This window comes from Microcaecilia unicolor, chromosome 6, assembly GCF_901765095.1.
Source record: "Microcaecilia unicolor chromosome 6, aMicUni1.1, whole genome shotgun sequence".
In the NCBI taxonomy this organism is placed as follows: Eukaryota; Metazoa; Chordata; class Amphibia; order Gymnophiona; family Siphonopidae; genus Microcaecilia; species Microcaecilia unicolor.
This window is the reverse complement of record NC_044036.1, coordinates 91,478,215-91,501,476: the sequence shown is the minus strand read 5'-3', so window position 1 is coordinate 91,501,476 and position 23,262 is coordinate 91,478,215. Positions and strand designations below refer to the sequence as shown.

Below are 23,262 nucleotides of genomic sequence, written 5' to 3'. Positions count from 1 at the left end.
TTTGTAGTCCGGCCCTATTTTAGTTTTGTAGTATGACCTTTTGGTTGTCTTATTGCATATTTGTATTTCCTTTGTAATTGTTTCCAAGCGTTAAGTGTATATTCATCTTTCATTTTTTTCCTGCACGTTCCAGTTTCCTGAATTGTGTTTTTAATTTTTTCAGTTCTTCATTGAACCACGGTATTGTGTTGTGTCTGTATGAGGTTCTTGTTCACAAGGGTGCTATTTCGTCTAGTGTCTTACATCTTTTGTCCCATTCTGAGAGGTAGTGTGTGGAGTCCGTTTGTGCTGTCCAATTATTGTTATAAATCTGTTTCCAGAATGTTTCTGAGTCTATTTGGCCTCTTGTGGTGTAGGTTGTATGTTCTCGTGTGTAGAGAGACCCCCTTTTCCGCCATTTTAGGTCTAGGTTTAGTTTGTAGTGATCGGTCCATGGGGAGACACATGATCAAACTTGCTCTTCATAAATATCATACGGGCTGCCGCATTCTGCAATAATTATAGACAATTCCTCAACTTCGCTGAATATTACAATAGTCTAGTTCAGCTAAAATGAAACTCTGAATCAACAGTCTAAAATGGTACTCATGAAAATGAGATCTAACTGAATATAATTGTCTTAGTTTCAAAAACAACCCTTCCTAAATAGACTATCAATCTGAGCTTCAAACGACAGAGATGAATCTAATATCATACCTAATACTCTGGAGGACCATTCAACCTTCAGTTTTTCATTTTGTCCTATTTGAATAATATCTGGTAAATGATCTACTTGATTAGTACACCAAAGAACCTTGATTTGCTTACTTTATTTTTTGTCTATTAGATTGTAAGCTCTTTGAGCAGGGACTGTCTTTCTTCTATGTTTGTGCAGCGCTGCGTACGCCTTGTAGCGCTATAGAAATGCTAAATAGTAGTAGTAGTATTATTCACATTTAACCTTAACTTCAGAGAAATAGCCAAGGCCTTAAGATTCCCTATACATTTAGCTATTTTACTCGGAGTTTGTTGATTATTTCCTAGTACAGGTACCAAAATAAAAATATTGTCCTCATTTGAATAGATGATTTCTTCAGAAGCCAGGGATAAGGAATCAAGGGAGCTCACAAAAACATTAAAAAAAGAATAGAAGACATTGGGGACCCCTGCGGCACTCCACAATGATGTGCCTTTTTAGCTAATTCCATCCAATGCTCAGTTTCATTAAAAAGAGCATGCATGGCGCAACTGAGAACACAGCAGGACAGGCAATGCGAGACCAGCACGGGACAAATGTTTCAGCTGGTGGAGAGTTGGGGACCCCCTCCAGCCAAGGTATCATCATGCAGCGGCGGCGGGGAGGTGGACCCCACTGTCGAGGTCTGGCTACATCCCTGGTGGGTATAAGTATTTGCACATCATCAGCATAGATGTAGAATTTTGTGTCCATTGACCGAAGCAGCTCAGCCAGAGGCTTGAGGTAGATATTAAATAAAATGGGAGATGGTCTGGATCCCTGTGGCACCCCACAGTCCAGTGCCCAAGGTAATGATGTGCAGTTGCTGAACAAAACTGATTGTTGTCTATCTGACAGGATTTGAACCAAGTAAATACTGTGCCACTGATACCTGTTTCTGCCAGTCTTGTAAGCATGATATTATGATCCACGGTGTCGAAGGCTGCCGAGAAATCAAGCAACACTAGTATCGAGGCGGATCCCCTGCCACAGTTTCTGTGCAGATCATCAAGAAGGAACACAAGAACTGTCTCTGTTCCGTATCCAGGTCTGAAGCCAGATTGAAATAGGTCTAGCCAATTTCTTTCAATTAGCCAGTTGTTGAGTTGACTGCAGACTTGTCCGTTCTATAAGTTTTGCCAAGAAAGGAATGTTAGAGACTGGTCCGTAGTTTTCAAGTTTGTCCTGGTCTAGTGAGCTCTTTTTCAGTACAACTCTTTTTATTGTTGTTGGCAGCTGCCCTTCTATAAGAGAGGAGTTAACAATTTTAGTGGCTTCTTCAATGAGGTCTGTGTTCCATCGTTGTACAATCTTTGCTGGGAAGGGATCAAGTGGGCAGGTTGTAGGCCATAGACCTTTCAGGATATTTTCAAGAGCTTCCTCTGTGACCTGGTTGAATGAGTCCCAGATGGCTGTGCATGACAGGGACGAGGGAGTGTTCTCTTCATTAGCTGCTAGGAACTTTGATGGGACTGTCTATTGGTCCAGATGAAGACCTTTAATTTTGTTTGCAAAATAAGTGGCAAAATCATTGCTGGTTAGTTTGGACTGGGAAGGCTGGTTCTGTCGTGGGGTTTGCAGTAGGGTTTTTTTGTATTTGGTGAGGGTCAGTTGGTATGATAGTGATGGCAGGTGGGGAGGCAGGGATTGGGAGGGCCCCTTCCTTTATTTTCTGGCCTGGGCCCTAGCATGTCTAACACCAGCTCTGACACTTGCTATAGCTGGTGAGGATCTCCAAGCATGACCAACCGAGGACCTCCTTCAAAGGCAGCCAGAACTCCCTTCTACCAACCTCTATAGAGTGCAGCACCATCCTTGAGTCACTGACAACTATGCATGCGTAGGGTGCCGACATCGGTGTCTCAGGGATGTTGCTGCTGCCCGCCAAACTTGATAAAATGGAATTCTGGCCACCTTCAGAGGAAATCTTCCGCCAACAGAGCTTGGGGATCCTCATGAGCTAAAGTATTTATATTTTGAGTGTGAGGTGCTGGAGGAGGGGTGACATGTGGGAGTAGGGCAGGGCAGAAAAAATGTTGTGCCCATCCAATTTGGGCTGAAGCCCACCAAAGATTGGCTGTCTGGCTACGCCACTGCCTCTAACTATTGAATTGAAGGCTTTTTTTTTGTCTTGTTCTGAATGCCTCAGCCCCCCCCCCCCCCAAGCCAGGAAAATTCTGCCCTGGGACCAGAGTGCTTCACACAGGCCCCCACATTAACATTCTGATCATCCACCCCTTTTCCTAAAATATTCCCCACTCACCTACCTAACTCCCATGCATATACCAACACCCCTTAGAGTAAGTCATAGGTTGGCTAGATGGGTGAAGTTGTTAGGTAGTTAGGTAGGGGGCCAGAATGTGATAGAGGAGAGGATGCAGAGGTCCTGGACTCAGGCCACTTATGTGCAAAGATGCTTGGGTCACGGAGTCACAGGTTTGTGTTTCCCCAAATTGGGAATCCTCTCCCTAGGGTTCCCACCCTTGAGTATTCCAGGTTTTTAATGGCTAGTTTTTTTTTTTTTTTACTTCCAATTGACTTTCTAGTGAAGTGGATTGGAAATCAAAACTTTACCTCCAAAAAGGAAGTAAAAATTCAATGTTAAAAAGGAAGTTTAAAGAAAAAAGAAAAACTGAATTAAAAATGAGCATGTTACTGCATTAGAAGTAATTCCATAGGCAGGTCTTGAATATAAGTAAACTGAGGCTACCTGGGTCCTATTCCCACCCACCCCTGTGAACTCCCTTTATATAGGGCAATCAATGGACAAGTATCTTCACTACACTTAATTGGTCAATTTAACTTCTTGTTATTCCCTATCATAGTTCACCTTTTCACACTTGTGAATCACATCAATATGACCTTCATTCAGTGCAATACATGTTATGCTTTAATCCTAAGGCAAATTATCTGGAACCTTAGAGCTTGTCTTATCTGTCTCCAAATATCAAACTCAAGAAGGAATTAGCTACAATTAAAGAAGCACCCGATATTACTAATTTCCTAGCCAATTTACCACCACCACTGCCTCAGAGAATGAAACAGAGGAATAGATGGGTCACAGTAGGCTCTGGTAGACTAAGATCTCTGACACCGAAAAACTCACACTCCCAAGCTTTGCCCCTGTCAAATTCTTTTGCAGCATTGCATCATTATGATGCTGATAAAAAGTACTGTTGTGGAACCAGGCAATGAAAGTAGCTCAACCCAAGAAACATTCCCCAAATAATGACAGATTGGTGAAAAGCAGAAAATTCATACTGATCGGAGACTCCATTATCAGAGGCATTAACTTAGGAACACAGTTCAGGGGTTCCAACCTAGTGAAATGTCTTCCAGGATCTTCAGCTACAAGATGTACAGACCAAATACTGAAAGTGAGCCGAGAAGAGAGCAAGGCTTCAAACGCTGATGTTGTAATTCACCTGGGGACAAATGACCTGGCCAACAATAGCAAGTTTACAGCACAGAGAGCGTTCCAGAAGCTTGGGGAGGGACTGAAATCTTTGGTTCAGACTGTGGCTTTTTCTGAAGTAATTCCTATATAGGGGAAGGGAGAGGAAAGACTACACAAAACAGTGGAATTCAATAAGTGGCTTGAGCCTTGGTGTAAAGAAGAAGGTTTTAGATACATAGGAGCATAGGGTAATATGTGGAAAAATAACAGGCTGTACTGTAATGATGGGCTACATCTTTCGGTGATGGGAAAAAGGATCGTGGGGGGATATTCAGACAGTATGTTTCTAGACATTTAAACTAGAGGGTGGGGGTGACAAAAGGAAACAAGGGATTTCAGAAAGTCACCCCCAGAATAAACATGACGGAAGAGGGAAAGGTCATGTAAATATAAAAAAAAAAAACACCTAAACTAAGCACATGGAAAGCAATGAGCACAAATGTTCGTAGTCTAAGCCCTGATGTTTGACGAAAACTTGGATATTGTTGCTATTACGGAGACGTAGTTCAACGATTCCCATGAATGGGATGTGACTTTACCGGGCTATAATCTTTTTAGAAAGGATAGCGAGGTCCAAAGAGGTGGAGGAGTGGCGCTGTATGTGAGAGACGATATCAGAGCGGCTGAAATGCGGGGAACCTGGGGAAAGGAAGAAGCTTTATGGATCGTCCTGAATCTGTATCCACGCAGGGGTTATCTACAGACCTCCTGCACAAACGGAGAAGTTAGACAAGGATCTGATCGAAGATATTCAAAAGATTGGTATGAAAGGGGAGGTGCTATTGTTGGGTGATTTCAATTTGTCTGACGTGGATTGGAGCATCCCGTCTGCAGAATCGGAAAGAAGTAGGGAGATTGTGGATGCCTGTCAAAGTGCTTTGCTCAGACAAATGGTGACAGAACCCACGAGGGAAGGGTCGATGCTAGATCTAGTGCTCATGAATGGAGGAAGTGTTTCCAATATCCAGGTGGGTGCCCACCTATGTAATAGTGATCATCACACCATATGGTTTGATATAAGGGCGAAGGCAGATCGCGGATGCACAAAACTCAAAGTACTGGATTTCAGACGTAGTGATTTTGATAAAATGGAGGACTACCTGAAGAATGAACTGTTGGCATGGGAAGGTATAGGAGATGTGGAAAAACAGTGGTCCAAGCTAAAGGCTGCTATAAATATGGCAACTGATCTTTATGCGAAGAAAGTAAACAAAAACAAGAGAAGCAGGAAGCCTATATGATTCTCCAAAATAAGTGGCTGAAAAAATAAGAGCAAAAGAGTCTTTGTTCAAGAAATACAAAAGAACACAATGAGATGAAAGAAGCGAAGAGGGAAATATGGCTAGCGGAAGAAAAAATGGTTAAAGATGTAAAGAGAGGTGTCAAGACCTTTTTCCGATATATTGGAGAAAGGAGAAAAAATAGGAATGGAATTGCGAGACTGAAAGATAATGAGAATGGCTATGTGGAGAGTGATGAAGATAAAGTGAACGTGCTAAACAATTATTTCTCTTCGGTGTTCATGGAGGAAAATCCTGGAGAAGGACTGCGGTTGGCTGCCGAGAGAACATCTGCACCGTTTATGGAAGAAAGAGTTTATAAACAGCTTGAGAACCTGAAGGTGGACAAAGCTATGGGGCCGGATGGGATACATCCCAGGATACTGAGGGAGCTTTAGAGACGGGAGAGGTACCACAAGATTGGAGATGAGCAGATGTGGTCCCTCTCCACAAAAAGTGGGAAACTACAGACCGGTAAGTCTCATGTCAGTGGTAGGAAAATAATGGAGTCGCTGCTGAAAGAAAGGATAATTAAGTTTCTAGAAGCAAATGGGTTACAGGACCCGAGGAAACATGGCTTTACCAAGAGGAAAATCCTACCAAATGAATCTTACTGAGTTCTTTGACTGGGTGACCAAAGAACTGGATGAAGGACATGCACTAGATGTAATCTACTTGCATTTTAGCAAAGCCTTTGATATGGTCACCCACAGAAGACTCGTGGATAAGCTGAAAGGGTTGAACTTAGGACTGAAAGTGGTGGATAGGAAACTGGTTGACTGACATGTGGCAGACAGTGGTGGTAAATGGAATCCGCTCAGAGGAAAGGAAAGTGAGCAGTGGAGTTCCTCAGGGGTTGATGCTGGGGACTATTCTGTTTAATATATTTGTGGGAGATATTGCTGAAGAGTTGGAAGAAAAGGTTTGCCGTTTTGTGGATGACACAAATCTAGCCAATAGAGTGGATACCCTAGAGGGAGTATAAACGATGAGAAGGGATCTCCAAACATTAGAAGAATGGTCAAGGGTCTGGCAGTTAATTTAATGACAAGAAGTGTAGAGTGATGCACTTGGGGTGCAGAAACCCAAAAGAGAGACTGGATAGGAGGGGAGAGATTAGTAAGCTTGACTCAGGAGAGAGACCTTAGGATGTTGGTGTCTGAGGATCTAAAGGTAAAGAAACAAGGCGATGGCCATGGCCAGAAGGATGCTAGGCTGCATAGAGAGGGTATAACCAGTAGAAGAAAGGAGGTGTTGATGCTCCTCTACAAGTTGTTGGTGAGGCCCCACTTGGAGTACTGTGTTCAGTTTTGGAGGCCGTATCTTGCTAAAGATGTAAAAAGACTGGAAGCAGTGCAAAGCTACAAAAATGGTATGGGATTTGCGTTGCAAACCGTACGAGGAGAGACTTCCTGACCTGAACATGTATACCTTGGAGGAAAGGAGAAACGGGTTACATGATACAGACGTTAAAATATTTGAAAGTTGTTAATCCGCAAACAAACCTTTTTCGGAGACGGGTAGGCAGTAGAACTAGAGGACATGAATTGAGGTTGAAGAGGGGCAGACTCAGGAATAATGTCAGGAAGTATTTTTTCACAGAGAAGGTGGTGGATATATGGAATGCCCTCCTGCGGGAGGTGGTGGAGATGAAAACGGTAATGGAATTCAAACATGTGTGGGATAAACACAAAGGAATCATGTTTAGAAGGAATGGATCCATGGAATCTTAGTGGAAATTAGGTGGTGATGCCAGTAATTGGGAAGGAAAAATTGGGAAGTCTGCTGGGCAGACTTCTACAGTCTATGCCCTGATCATGACTGAATAGATGTGGATGGGATGGAGTGTAAATTTTAAGGGGTTTCGACATTAGCTTCAGAACTTAGTACAAGAACAGTGCTGGGCAGACTTCTATGTGTGAGCAAATCTAAATAAATAAATAAACAAATATGGTCTGTGCCCTGAGAATCGCAAGGACAAATCAAACTCGGCTATAAAGTACCACATACCATGTAAAATGAGTTTATTTTGTTGGGCAGACTGGATGGACCATACAGGTCTTTATCTGCCATCATTTACTGTGTTACTATGTTACTATATGAAGTGCTCAGTCTTTACTTCCTAGGAGAAGCTTAATGGTTATATCAGCAGGCTGACAACCAGGGGAGCCCAGTTCAAATCCCACTAGAGCTCCTTGAGATCTTGGGCAAGTCACTTAACCCTCTCTCATCTCATGTACAATTCATATTGTGAGCCCTCCAAGATCAGAAAAATACCTATTGAATGTAGATCACTTCAATAGCTTTTGGTGTTACAGGTGGTATATAAGAAATTAAAATAAAAGATGATTTTTTTGGATGCTAAACCCTTTGCTACATAGAAAGTAAACTTTGTGTATACAAATCAGTGTTAAACTAGATGTAATAAGCTGTGCTAAGCCTAGAATAGATTATTCCATGGACCTTAGAGAGAACCAATGAGAATAATAAGACAGTAGTATTGCTTACCTCTGCATAGTCACACCAAAGTTTCAGATAGTGGTTTTTGGCCTGACTCCATGCTACTTTTATGTTTTCTTCATTTAGTGGTACGTGTTCCTCACTGTTTATAGACCTATAGCTGCAGGAGGAGGAGAAGAATGATTGAGCAATAGGTCACTGAATTGGGATTCTAGGTCACAGAGTAAAGGTCTACCATTCTGCTTTCTATGATTTGAATACATTGATCTTTGCTGTAATTTTGAACTGTAGTGACTATTGTATATCACTCTATTTTGGCTTGCCCCAATCCACTATATAAAAATTACAACATCTTCAAACTACTGCTGCCAGATTGTTTACACAGGCAGATTTGAAAACATAGAGGGGCATTTTCGATCGGGGACGCCCATCTCTAAGGGCGCCCATCTTCGAGGATTGTGCCGCAAAGGGGCGGGGCAACTGTATTTTCAAAACGGGATGGCCGTCCATCTTTTGTTTAGATAATATGGTTGGGGGCGCCCAAATCTCGACCTAAATGCTGAGATCGCCAGATTTAGAGATGGGCGCCCTTGGTTTGCTCCCATAATGGAAACTGATGACGCCCATCTCAAAAACGAATAAATCCAAGGCATTTGGTTGTGGGAGGGGCCAGGATTCATAGTGCACTGGTCCCCCTCACATGCCAGGACACCAACCGGGCACCCTAGGGGGCACTACAGTGGACAGCAAATTGCTCCCAGGTACATAGCTCACTTACCTTGGGTGCTGAGCCCCCCAAAACCCACTCCCCACAACTATACACTACTACCATAGCCCTAAGGGATGAAGGGGGGGCATCTACATGTGGGTACAGTGGGTTTCGGGTGGGTTTTGGAGGGCTCCCATTTTTCACCACAAGTGGAACAGGTAGGGGGAATAGGCCTGGGTCCACCTGCCTGAAGTCCACTGCACCCACTAAAACTGCTCCAGGGACCTGTATATTGCTGTATACTCGACATTTGAGGCTGGCAAAAAAAAGTTTTGAAAGTTGTTTTTTTGAGGGTGGGAGGGGGTTAGTGACCACTGGGGGAGTCAGGGGAGGTGATCCACGATTCCCTCCGGTGGTCATCTAGTCAGTTTGGGCACTTTTTGGGGACTTGGACCTGAAAAAAAAGGGACCAAATAATTCTCACCACGGTCGCCCTTCTTTTTTCCATTATCATCCGAGGGCACCCATCTCTTAACCACGCCCCGGCACGGCCCTGTCCCGCCTTCACTACCCTTCCGGCAGACCCCCGGGAACTTCGGCCGTCCCAGCAGCGGAAAGCAGTTGGGGACGCCCAAAATCGGCTTTCAATTATGCCGATTCTGGCGCCCCTGATTTGTGTCGAAAGATGGGCGCCCTTCTCTTTCGAAAATGAGCTGGACAGCCTCAATCCTTAATTCAAAACATTTGACATAGGATTTCTTTTTATCACTTGGACTTACTTATCAGGTACCATTCCAATTACCCCACATGTTCTCAGTATGTAAACTGAGTAACCTTGCCTCCCTCCACCTCTCCTTGTCTTGACACTATAAGGCGTACTGCCTTTCCACAATTTGGCTCTTCAGAATGGAACTCAGTCTCTTCCTATTTAGGAGAAAAATTCAACCAGACTTATTTTAAAAGCTGCTTTAAAAACCTACTTATTTACCCTAGTATTTGGAGACAAGCGATTCTTGATCTGAGGTTCCTAGGAACACTGGCTCTTTTTTTTCTTCCTCCTCTTTTCTATCCTCACAAATTTATTGACTTTTATCGTAAACTGCTTTGATTGCCTTTTTAGGGTTGAGAGGTAATATATTAAGATTTCCCTTGGGCCTTGGTGGACAGCAGGACCATAGTGAGGTAAAGCTGCACAGGGCGGAAGAGAGGTAGGGGTGTCAAGCATCTTGTCCATTGCTCCCCTGCTTGGCTATGATTTATTTATTTATTACATATCCCACATTTTCCCGCATAGCAGAAGGCTCAATATGGCTTACAGGTTCTGGAGAGGAGAGTACCAACTCCAGGAATATATATAGAGTGGAAAATAGAGTAACATTAGGTGCAAGGAAGCTGATAAGGTTCTGGAAAAGAGAATACAACTCTGGGACGAATATATAGTGGTGGAGGAGTGGCCTAGTGGTTAGGGTGGTGGACTTTGGTCCTGAGGAACTGAGTTTGGTTCCCACTTCAGGCACAGGCAGCTCCTTGTGACTCTGGGCAAGTTACTTAACCCTCCATTGCCCCATGTAAGCCGCATTGAGCCTGCCATGAGTGGGAAAACGCGGGGTACAAATGTAACAAAAAATAAAATATAGAGAGAAGTAATCCCAATGAGGCTGAGAAGTCTCCGGGGATGGGACTATAGCTTCTAGTGAGCAATACAGAGTAGGATAAGGGTAGAAGTACACTTAAATATAACTGGAGTGGTAAAATTCATACAGTTTGACGTAATAGGATTATGTGGAAGGGGTATTGTTCATTTCTTAGTTCGATAGATGTGATGCATTGTTCATGAATTAGTTTGGGTCTGCTGGGTAGGCTTTCCGGAAGAGGTGAATCTTGAGGTCTTTTCAGAATTTTAGATGGGTGTTCACAGTTCTAATGTTTCTAGGTAATGCGTTCCAGAGCTGGGTGCAAATGTTGGAAAAGCTGGATGCATATGTTGATTTGTATTTTAGTCCTTTACAGTTTGGGTAATGCAGGTTTAGAAACGTTCTTGATAATTCGATGATGTTTCTAGTTGGTAAGTCGATACGTTTGGTCATACAGGCTGGGGCCAGACCATTGATTGTTTTGTGGACCAGAGTGCAAATTTTGAAGGCTATTCGTTCCTTGGTTGATAGCCAGTGCAGTATTTTGCGTATGGATTTAGCACTTTCGAATCTTGTCTTTCCAAAAATGAGTCTAGCTGCCATGTTCTGCGCGGTCTGGAGTTTCCTTAAGGATCTGTTCTTTGCATCCCGCATATACGGCGTTACAGTAGTCAACATGTGATAGTACCATTGTTTGAATTATGTTACAGAAAGTTTCCCTTGGGAAGAATTGTTTGATCCGTTTGAGTTCCACATTGCATGGAACATTTTCTTCGTGGTGGCAGAGGCTTGGCTCTCCAGGGTTAGGTTGGTATCAATAGTAATTCCAAGAATCTTCAGTTTGTCCGATATTGGGAGAGTATGTTCCGGGGTTTTATGGATGAAGGGAGGTTTGTTTTGTGGTGAGAAGAGAGAATAAGGCAGGGAGTTTTTTCCTTGTTGAGTTTGAGTTTTAATGCCAATGCCCAGGCATCCATTAAGCTTAAACTAGTCTTTATTGCAACAGTGATTTCTGTTGGATTAGAGTTGAATGGTATGTAAATGGTGACATCATCCGCATACAGAAAAGGATTAAGATTATGCTTGTATAAGGCATGAGCAAGAGGGATCATCATCAGATTAAATAATATGGGTGAGAGAGGTGAACCCTGGGGTACTCCGCAATCGGTACTCCATGATGGTGATATGTTTGAGTTTGCTTTTACTTGATAAGATCTTGTGGTTAGGAAACCCTTGATCCATTTGAGTATATTCCCTCCTATGCCTATTTTGTCGAGTATTCTTAATAGTATATAATGGTCAACCATATCGAATGTGCTTGATAAGTTGAATTGCAAGAGGAGTATGTTTTTACCTAATGCGATTTCCTTTTTGAACTTGGCTAGGAGAGTTACCAGGACGGTTTCTGTACTGTGGAGTGATCTGACGCCCGACTGTGATTCATGAAGGATTGAGAAATTGTCAATGTATTCAGTAAGTTGTTTAGCTACAATGCTTTCTATCAGTTGTAAGTTTGGTTGAAAGTGGGATGGATGCCACAGGTCGGTAGCTGGTGATATCGTTAGTTTTCTTTTTGATGTCTTTTGGTAATGGTGTGAGTAGTATATTACCTTTGTCTTTGGGGAATATGCCATGCTGGAACAAGAAGCTGAGGTGGGAGGTAAGTTCAGTGATGAATCGAGTGGGGGGAGTTTTCATTAGATAATTGGGGCAGGTGTCCAATTGACATGCTGTAGAGATCTTATTGGTTGCTAGTGCTAATGTTTCTTGTGTGATCTGGGCGAAATTTGTCCAAGTTTGGTCGGCTGGGTATTCTTCTGAGCGTGGGTCTAGCTCATTAAAGAAGGTATCAAGGTTGGTGTAGTCCTGTGACATATTTTTGCGTACATAAGTACATAAGTAATGCCATACTGGGAAAAGACCAAGGGTCCATCGAGCCCAGCATCTTGTCCACGACAGCGGCCAATCCAGGCCAAGGGCACCTGGCAAGCTTCCCAAACGTACAAACATTCTATACATGTTATTCCTGGGATTTTGGATTTTTCCAAGTCCGTTTAGTAGCGGTTTATGGACTTGTCCTTTAGGAAACCGTCCAACCCCTTTTTAAACTCTGCTAAGCTAACCACCTTCACCACATTTTCCGGCAATGAATTCCAGAGTTTAATTACACGTTGGGTGAAGAAAACTTTTCTCCGATTTGTTTTAAATTTACTACACTGTAGTTTAATCGCATGCCCCCTAGTCCTAGTATTCTTGGAAAGCGTGAACAGACGCTTCACATCCACCTGTTCCACTCCACTCATTATTTTATATACCTCTATCATGTCTCCCCTCAGCCGTCTCTTCTCCAAGCTGAATAGCCCTAGCCTCCTTAGTTTTCTTCATAGGGAAGTCATCCCATCCCAGCTATCATTTTAGTCGCCCTTCGCTGCACCTTTTCCAATTCTACTATATCTTTCTTGAGATGCGGCGACCAGAATTGAACACAATACTCAAGGTGCGGTCGCACCATGGAGCAATACAACGGCATTATAACATTCTCACACCTGTTTTCCATACCTTTCCTAATAATACCCAACATTCTATTCGCTTTCCTAGCCGCAGCAGCACACTGAGCAGAAGGTTTCAGCGTGTTATTGACGACGACACCCAGATCCCTTTCTTGGTCCGTAACTCCTAACGTGGAACCTTGCATGACATAGCTATAATTCGGGTTCTTTTTTCCCACATGCATCACCTTGCACTTGCTCACATTAAACGTCATCTGCCATTTAGCCGCCCAGTCTCCCAGTCTCGTAAGGTCCTCTTGTAATTTTTCACAATCCTGTCGCGATTTAACGACTTTGAATAACTTTGTGTCATCAGCAAATTTAATTACCTCGCTAGTTACTCCCATCTCTAAATCATTTATAAATATATTAAAAAGCAGCGGTCCTAGCACAGACCCCTGAGGAACCCCACTAACTACCCTTCTCCATTGTGAATACTGCCCATTTAACCCCACTCTCTGTTTCCTATCCCTCAACCAGTTTTTAATCCACAATAGGACATTTCCTCCTATCCCATGACCCTCCAATTTCCTCTGTAGCCTTTCATGAGGTACCTTGTCAAACGCCTTTTGAAAATCCAGATACACAATATCAACCGGCTCCCCTTTGTCCACATGTTTGTTTACTCCTTCAAAGAATTGAAGTAAATTGGTCAGGCAAGATTTCCCCACACAAAAGCCGTGCTGACTCGGTCTCAGTAATCCATGTCCTCGGATGTGCTCTGTAATTTTGTTTTTAATAATAGCCTCTACCATTTTCCCCGGCACCGACATCAGACTCACCGGTCTGTAATTTCCCGGATCTCCCCTGGAGCCTTTTTAAAAATGGGCGTTACATTGGCCACCCTCCAATCTTCCGGTACCACGCTCGATTTTAAGGATAAGTTGCATATCACTAGCAGTAGCTCCGCAAGCTCATTTTTCAGTTCTATCAGTACTCTAGGATGAATACCATCCGGTCCAGGAGATTTGCTACTCTTCAGTTTGCCGAACTGCCCCATTACGTCCTCCAGGTTTACCGTGAAGTCAGTAAGTTTCTCCGACTCGTCCGCTTGAAATACCATTTCCGACACCGGTATCCCACCCAAATCTTCCTCGGTGAAGACCGAAGCAAAGAATTCATTCAGTCTCTCCGCTACGTCTTTGTCTTCCTTGATCGCCCCTTTTACCCCTCGGTCATCCAGCGGCCCAACCGATTCTTTTGCCGGCTTCCTGCTTTTAATATACCGATTGACAATTTTGCCTTTGAAGTAGTTAGCAAGATCGTCTGCTGTTGGGATTCCTGATTTTGTTGAGGACACTGGTTTTGAATCTAGTAATTTATCCAGTAGCTTGTATAACTTTTTCATGTCTGAAGTCAGAACCAATTTGTTCATTATAGTAGTTCCGTTTGAATTTTTTTATTTCATATTTGTATTTTCTATGTGATTCTTTCCAAGCGTTTAGATTTTGATCATTTTGTTTTTTTCTCCAGGCTCGTTCGAGTTGTCTGGTTCTAGATTTTAATTGTTTCACATTTTCGTTGAACCATGGGGTCCTGTTTGGTTTGTGAATGGTTATTGTTCATAAAAGAGCTAATTCATTTAGAACGGTGGTACATCTCGATTCCCAATCTGCAAGATAGTTGATAGAATCAGATGGAATAGACACAATTGTTGTCGTAAATTGATTGCCAAAATGCAGTTGTGTCCACTTTACCTCTGGTTTGGTAAGATTTTTTTCATTAGTTTTGAGATGTCCATTCTTCAGCCAATGTAGGGTCAGATTTAATTTGAAGTGATCTGACCATGGAATTTCCATCCATTTGTGGTCAATGACTTTAATGATTTGGTCTGAAGCAAATTTATGGGTTAGCAGGTCAAGTGTGTGGCCTTTTCTGTGGGTGGCATTCAGATGTGGCCATTCGAAATTCCATAGTTGGAAGAATTCCTTACAGTCTTGGACACCAGTTGAGTTTGGGTCTTCTAAATGAAGGTTTATGTCCCCAATGACTATTAAGTTTGAGTTAGATGTACAAGTGACCGATATGAAATCCATTAGGGTTATATATGTGTCGCTCCAAGTGCCTGGCGGTCTGTAGAATAGGACGCAATTTAGATTGCCGGCTACACTTTTATGTTGCAATCTGATTGAGGCAATTTCTAGTTGAGGTGTGATTGATTCAGCAGTGGTTTCTAAAGTGAGATGGGATCTGTAGATTATGGCAATGCCTCTGCCTCTTTTACCTATTCTGGTCCAGTGTGTAATGTTGTATCCCAGAGGGCAAAGGTCCAATATTATGGAATCTTTTTGGTCATGGATTCAGGTTTCACTGATGAAGAGTAAATCTAACGTTTCCGATGTGATCCAATCTTTTATCATTTCTGTTTTGTTTACTGTTGATCTGGCATTGATGTAACCTATTTGAATTGTATGGTATGGATCTTCTGTTATGGTGAAAGTGGGAACCTTTATTAGTTGTCATTTGTATGTCGATTTGGATTTATTAGAGCTTTTTTGTGTTGGTTGTGCAGTTTGTTTGTGTGATAATGTTTTGCTATTGTAAGTTCTGTTGCCGGTTTGGTTGAGGTTGGTGTGTCTGGTAATCCTGAATCAGCTGTGTAGTATTGGTATGGTGTTATAATCATCCAGAGGTGTGGCTAACAGTGTTTGGACCAATGTTAAGGAGTAGATTCCTAGGAGTAATTTCAATACGTTCATTCTGGCTCCTTTGTATAATAGCGAGTGCTTTCGGTTTTGCACTTTCTCAGGGGATCCTATGTGATCTGTTGCATGTTAAATGACTTCTAAGAATGAACTCGTGGGGTAGAGTGGAGTGTTGTTAGGGGTAATGTTTTTTTATGAAGTGAGGTTTATCTGGACTAAGCTCGTGAAGTAAAGGAGGAGTGTGCGTGTAAAAGTATGAGAATGATGAAGGAAGAGGGTATATGAATTCGTGGGTGTTTATGATATGGTACCCAGTTATTCTCTGCTTCTTTTTCTCAAGGGTGTATCCAGTCGACTGGTAATTGTGCCATTTAGTGTGTGAATGTATGAAGGTTAGTGTATGTTGGAGTTTTGATGCGGTTCGAGGACAGTCAGTCGTGGACTTTGCTCGTAGGTCCAAGGTCGTAGGCTCCAATTGCAACTTGGACAATCCTGCAAGTGTCAGACCTTCTATTTTCAGGTCATCCCTCCTGTTTCCTCTATGACCTTGGTAGCGACCTGTCCCATAAGGAGTAAGGATCCTATCCTCTGATTTGGCACTTTTTCCACCCTTTGCAGTATAGTGGTTTCTTTGTCTGGCCTGCTTTCCAATTCGGTTGGGAAGATGTGCTACATTTGATTAGCGGCTAGGGTTCTTGTATCTTTTTCTGCACCACTTCTGAGGCCTGTCACACTATGAATTCACTTTGATACCTTCGTTAGGATGATGGGGTCTCCTCTCCTCTTTCTATATGAAATACAGACTCAACTTTACTGGAACACTGTAATATTACAGGAGTCTTCAAATACATTCAAGATATTTCCAGATCTGTTGGCTTCATATGTACATTGCTTTCTTAACTGGGAGCAGTCAGTTTTCCGTAAACCAGATATATGCCCCAGCACTGTCAGATATATAGTATCTGCTTTACAGAGGCCGCTTTCTCCCTGTTCTGAGTGCTGGAAACTGCTCTCCCAATGTACAAAGTAGCAGAGGACTTGAAGCAGGTGAAGAGCTCAGAAGGCAGCACACATTCAAATGCAGTGGGTGGGGCAGGAGTCATACAGGGCATATTTCTAAATCAGGATGCTCCTAGTGGACAGGCGGGATTTTGTCTTGCTTGTGATATCAGATGGTGCAGAAATGATCTAGGAAGAGCATGAGCTAATTAACAGAGGTTTCACAGTGTATATAGATGGCATGTCTTTGAGCAACTATACCCCTGAATTCCAGTCCATACCAAAACGTCAAAAACCTACATAATATCCCGTGTATAAACATAAACTTCGAAATATGAGGAGCTCCAAATCTCCCAGAACATCCATAGACAGCTGTTACTCAGTTCAGCTGGGAAAAAATATCATTAATTCAGTACTGAGCACACTAAATTCTGAAACTCATTTGCATTTAATCTTAACAGTTTAAAATAATTTGATATACCACCCTATTTGTAAAACAAGTCAGAGTGGTTTACAACAATAAAATCGAAGTCAGAAAAGAATGTTAATAAGAAAAGAAAAGCCATTCACCTCAAGAACAATCAACCAACACACAACCTTCAAAAATTACTTTTCTGCAAGATCATCTGTCCAGGAGACCAGAAACAAAGCCTCAAGCACCCAAGAATTAAAAAAAAAAAATTTTCTGTCAGACCTTGAACAACTGATAAGAACTCTCTTCACGAATACTCAGTGGAAGCTGGTTCCACGGGGACGGTGCACACAAAAAAAACCCCTCCCAATAAAAATTAGGTGAGTCAAGGCTTGAGATGGGAGTGCTAACAATGCTTTATTCTGAGATCTAAGAACCTGGATGGCAGGGCCGGTCAAACCCGGTAAGCGGGGTAAGCATCGCAGGGGGCGCCTGCCTTCAAGGGCACCGCTGCAGTGCTGCGCCACCATACCGCGCCGCCCTTGGGTGTTTAAATCTTTAATTTACCTCTGTCACAGCAGCCGCATCATTTGAAAGCCCTGCCCGTCTCTAGCCTTCCCTCCCTTCGTGAGTTCGTTCCGCAGAGTCCCACCTTCTGACATCATTTCCTCGAGGGCGGGACTCTGAGGGAACGAACTCACGAAGGGAGGGAAGGTTAGAGACGGGCAGGGCTTTGAAATGACGCGGCCGCTGGGACGGAGGTAAATTAAAAAAGACTTAAACCAAGCAGGGTGGCAAGAAGAAAAAGGGGGATGTTGGGGGGAGAAGAGGGCGGGCAGGTGGCCATAAATGGGAGGGGGATGGGGGCGAAGGAGAATCGCTGGACAAAGGCAGGGTGGAAGAAGAGAGAAAGGAGATGCTGGGGGGGGCCAACTCATAGTCTGCAGGGGGGCGCCAGAGACCCTAGGACCGGCCCTGCTGGATGGATCATTTAACTTAAACAAATCAGCCAAGTAACCAGGCTTCCCCATGTACAGCACCTAGGGTAACATCGTTAACACCTTATACAGGAGCTAGTATTATTTAATATAAAGGGGAGTTACATGATCCCTTTTTGTCAATCTCCCAAGCAGTCTAAGCCCAGCATTCTGGACTGTACATAATCGCTTAACAACAGAACGGGGGGGCCCCCATAGAGATCACAATACCATAATCCAACTTAGACATCAAAAGGGAATGCAGAAATGAATGTAAAACTGCCTCCTCAAAATAAGAACATACCACTCTTAGCAGTCTTAAGGAGGCAAACCCTGCACGCACTAACTGAGGAACCTGCCTTTCAACTTCAACCCTGAATCAATCCACACTCCCAAATATCTGAAAGAAATTGAAAACTGTACTTTACCCTGCAAAAATTGGGGTAGCACAGTGGGGCATTACAAGTGTCCTACCAACCAGCAAGCTGTGGTCTTCCCTACATTTAAAATTAATCAGTTTGAACCCATCCAATCTTTCACCAGCACCAAACAGCCTTGCAGTGCTGTTAAATCTGGGACTGTCGGCGAACAAAACCCACCAACAGAATGTCATCTGCATACACATAAGCACATACTACAAATTGCTGGATAAGTTCCATCAAAGGAGCTATGAACAAATAAAATATAAATGTTTGGGCAATCTTTGATATATGCAACTATATTAATAAAGATTGTGTATCTCTAATACTGATCTGCTTGGTTGTTTTCCACTTTGGAGTTTGCGGATCATTTCTTTGTTGGGCATATTTTATGGTGTTACATTGGCTGTTTAAAGTGACCATAATTACTTCAATAATCTGTGTAATCATTCTGACTTATATTTCATTCAGGAGACACTAAGTAGTTTTCCAAAACTGTTCCTGCTCCATCAGACTGCCCGGGATGGAGTTAAATAAATCAGAGTGCAGAACCTCATTCTTACATTATGCAAGAAGCAAAGGAGATCTAGGAATAAGACCAACGGAGGCAGCTATGAAATCAAAGACCAGGTAGGTTTCTATTATGAGCAGTTTAAGAGGTACAGCAGCTTTCACTTCCACAGAGAGAGGCCTGTTGGCAGCTACACAACACCTGAAGATGTGTCTGCTTTCTTTAATATATTGAGCTATGAATCTAGAGTGGTGGTTCTCAGGCCTTTACAGGGGGAGTGCTAGCCAGTTGGATTTTCAGGTTATCTGCAATGAATATTCCTGGAAAAAGTTTAGTTTATTAATTGTTCCTGTGTAACCCTTTCCACTCATCAAGGCAGTTAATTATAAAGCTGTGCTTTGAAGATTTTTGGTTGTCTATTTAGATTTATGATGATTGTTAGAATTTATTCTTGTTATGTTTTGGGGTTTGTTTTTTTTTGTATGTTGTACCTCGCCCTGGATAAGGGCAGGTTATAAATAATAAATCTAAATCTAAGTGAGAAGAGAGATATGGACACTGACTGACTAGAGGTAATAGAGTTCTATAATATTGTGAAGGCAGATGGGAGGCTGCAGCAACTGAATGGCCATGGGAAGAGAGCTGTGTGGAATAAGCATTTGAGGTGAGGGAAGCAGACACATGGCTGACAGGAAGAGGAAGCAGTACAGTTTGTCACAGCACCAAGGCTAGAGGCAGATTCTGTGTCAGTTGCTACAGCTAACCAGAATCTCTGTTGCATATCTTTAGAGATTAACAAAAACAATATGAAGTTTGATGCACTGTGCCTTTTACTTCTAGAAGTATGATGCAAAACTTACCTCAGCCTTGTACACTCCTTTTGAAGTTGCAACTTCTGACACACTTTGTCTAGTAGGTCACTGTAGCCCAGTGCTTCTGTGGCCTGCAGGGCTACAGTGTATTTATAGTGCACCTTCACAGTGTAGCGTGCCTGGGACCCAGAGAGGAGGAAGAGCAACCATTAAAGTTTGAATGGCAAACCAGAAAAGCGCAGAACAGAATAAGAGGCGGCTATTAACTAATAATAAAACACCCTGGAACTGGGTTCAAGTCCCACTGCAGCTTCTTGTGACTCTGGACAAGTCACTTAACTCTCCTTTGCCCCAGGTACAAATAAATACCTGTATATACTAAGTAAACCGCTTTGAATGTAGTTGCAAAAACCACAGAAAGGCGGTATATCAAGTCCCATTCCCCTTCCCTCTGTCAAAACAACTGTTCAAAAAGGGCTAGACTAATACTCAAATTAAATAGTATTGGCTATCAAAAGGATTTTTAAAAAACCAATAAAGGATATTATATATGTGTGTGTGTATGTATATATATACATATATATATATACACACACACACAAGCACACACAAATAGCAATGAGTACAGTAGTCCACTTTTAAAGGTAATAAATAGAAATAAATCAAAACATAGAAAAGAAAATATGATACCTTTTTTATTGGACTAACTTAATATATCGTTTGATTAGCTTTCAAAGGTAACCCTTCAGATCGGAAAAAAGCAAATGTTGATAAATATCAGAATACATAAGTGAAACACAACAGCATTCCAATGAGAGTCTCACAGGAAGAGGGACAAGGTAGGTTAGGTGAGAAACAGGGAGAGCTGGGTGGATTCATGCTGTCAGTGTCAGCTGAGCTGTCAAGTGTCAGCATGGGCTATCACTGACAGCCCCCCCCCCCCCCCCCCCCCCCCATTGGTAAGTCCTTTGGACCCCTGGATCCCCACATGGAAATACAAACAACACCCTGGTGGTCCAGTGGGACCATTGCCCCATTCCCCCCCCCACCAACAGGTCCAGTGTGACCTGCGACAGGGGACGCCTGACCTGACCCACCCCCTGGAGGGTTTCCCCCTCTCCAGTACCTTGAAAGTTGGAGGAGGGACTAGCACACCCTCCTCCTCAGTAGGCGCCACCTTAAGATGGTGGTGCCATGCCCAGTGCATTCTGGGATGTATGGGGTGGGATTTAACTTCCATATAAGGGAGGAGTGAAGGTCCCACTGTACCACCAGGGTGGTTGTTTATATTTCCATGTGGGGCTCTGGAGGTCCCGATGTGGGAGTGGAGGGGTCTGAGCTCTGAGCTGGTATAGGGTTAAGGCAGAAGGAATGCACGAGGCTCAGAGCGCAGGTCTCAGGTCATGAGGGAGGAATACCAATGAGCTTGTTGTTTGCTGCACTAGAGCCCTCTGATCATTCTGCGCAGGTAAATACGGGCGCTAGTGGCCTCTAGTGCCTGCATTTACCTTTGATTATCTTCCTCAGCACAACAAGAGAAAAAAAGCTCTCTCTATCTCTCTCTTTCCCTCCTTCTCCCCTCCCCCTCAGGGCCAGGCCTTTTGCACCAGGGTCATGTGGGTGTGGCACAACATAAAATGTATTGCTATTAAATCTGTTAGCTTTGCCACAATTGCAACTTTATTTATTTTTTATAAAACTTATATAAGTGGCTAACAGCAAAACATATATATAATATTAAAACAACACATACAAATCACAATTTCTTCAAAACCGACCACTCTCCCCTGATAACACTGGAGCCAGAACTTACAACTCCAGTACTCAGGCCTGGGCTGGAGTTGTATGCGATGGATATAAGTAGTGCAAACCCCCCTAGGGGGGGGGGGGGAAGGGAATACACTACCCACCCTTACACTCTAAAACTTACCCTACTAGGGAATACCTTACTTAACAATTCTTATGACAAAATTACTGTGTATCTTACTGAGCACAACTAACTCACCAGCCATAACTCCAGCGACCCAAGCAGCAGAGAGCCAATTCTTGAGCACTACTGCAAGAATGCTAGCTCCAGCAGCACTGGCACTTCACTCCTGGGGACACGAACAGCAGGAGGAGCACTCTTGTACTGTACTCAGCCACAGGGGGGAAAATGTGATGCTGGCCCACAACACACCTCCTTTGTGCTTGGTGACATTCTAATGTGTAAGAACTGCTGCTCTAGTCGAACAAGATTCATGGGCCCCCTAAGTCTGTCCAATAGGTGTCATCGAGGTGCCTCGAGGGTGGTGGACATGTGGAATGCCCACCCGCGGGAGGTGGTGGAGATGAAAACTGTAATGGAATTCAAACATGCGTGGGATAAACACAAAGGAATCCTTTTTAGAGGGAATGGTTCCGCGGAATCTTAGCGGAGATTGGGTGGCGATGTCGGAAATTGGGAAACAAAACGGGAGCTGGCCAGACTTCTACGGTCTATGCCCTGATCGTGACTGAATAGATAGGGATGGGCTGGAATGTAAATTTTAAGGGGCTTCGACGTTAGCTTCAGAACTTAGTACAAGAACAGTGCTGGACAGACTTCTATGGTCTGTGCCCTGAGAAAGGCAAGGACAAATCAAACTTGTGTATACATGTATCACATACTATGTAAAATGAGTTTATCTTGTTGGGCAAACTGGATGGACCGTACAGGTCTTTATCTGCCGTCATTTACCATGTTACTATGTTACTATCATAGGAGTCAACTTTTCAAAATGATATGGGGTGCTAAACCTAATGGAAATTGCCCCTCCATTGTCACAATCAAGGAGTTTGCTCAATATTGGGGGTGCTAAAGCACCCACAGCATCCATGGAGCTGGCTCCTATGAGGTTCCCTCTCCAGCCCTGGTTGACCCAAGAAGTAGAAACTAGACCTGAAAATCAAACATGGATCTTCCAAACAGCAATTTAGCGAAATGCGGCACAGAGCTTTCCCCAGCTTTGTAATGGCATTACTCTCTTGACACCCTGCGAGCAGAACACGCGGCACATGTTCTAAAGCTCCCACTTAATTAGCAGTCTGCATCTCTGCAAAATCATTAACCATGCAAGATCTATTACCTTTTTTTTTTTCTTCTCCCAGTTTGATCCCAGTCTCTCTTTATTAGCAGTGGATCCCCCTTCTCCTCCCCTGCTAGGTTGGCCATTTTATTTTGACGGAATTATGTTATCCACACTTGCGAGTTTATAGTTGGTTGAGTTAAGTTAGTTTGTATTTTTGTATTCGTTATTTTGAATAGATCTTTTACTGTCTCATTGTAAGCTCTGAAAAATGCTGTATTTCTTGCATTCACTTAATAAACAAATAGATACAAAAAAAATCCATTACCTTCCACCTTTCTTCTCTTTGCAGATCTGAAGATGAATGGGATGCATTATCTAGAAACAGAAAAGATGCAAAGGAAGTTCAATATATTTTTTTTGTAATTCTGAGGAATTTCCTGTGTTTATAGAAATTCATCCCCTGCTTTATCCTAGGCATTGATTGTGCCTCTCCTTTAACCAATAACCAGAAACCACAGATCCCTTCAGGTCCCTGTAGAAATACATTGTGAGTCCAGTGAGCCTAGCCAGAAGGTGTCTCTGTTGTGCAATGACTGTGACTCCCTCCTTCCAAGGAGATGTGATGACTGTCTT

The 23,262-nt window shown here is 43.0% G+C and overlaps 1 protein-coding gene across 1 annotated transcript in view; it reads right to left on the bottom strand.

The window, feature by feature from the left end:
- The window catches only part of NCF2 (neutrophil cytosolic factor 2), a 69,029-nt gene that overhangs the window by 4,638 nt on the left and 41,129 nt on the right, over positions 1–23,262 (bottom strand). Inside the window, exons 11-13 of the mRNA XM_030207406.1 lie at positions 22,955–23,004; positions 19,628–19,758; positions 7,961–8,072 (exon numbers count right to left, since the gene is read on the bottom strand). Coding sequence (XP_030063266.1) covers positions 7,961–8,072; positions 19,628–19,758; positions 22,955–23,004 — 293 coding nt within the window. The remainder of the gene's footprint in view (positions 1–7,960; positions 8,073–19,627; positions 19,759–22,954; positions 23,005–23,262) is intronic.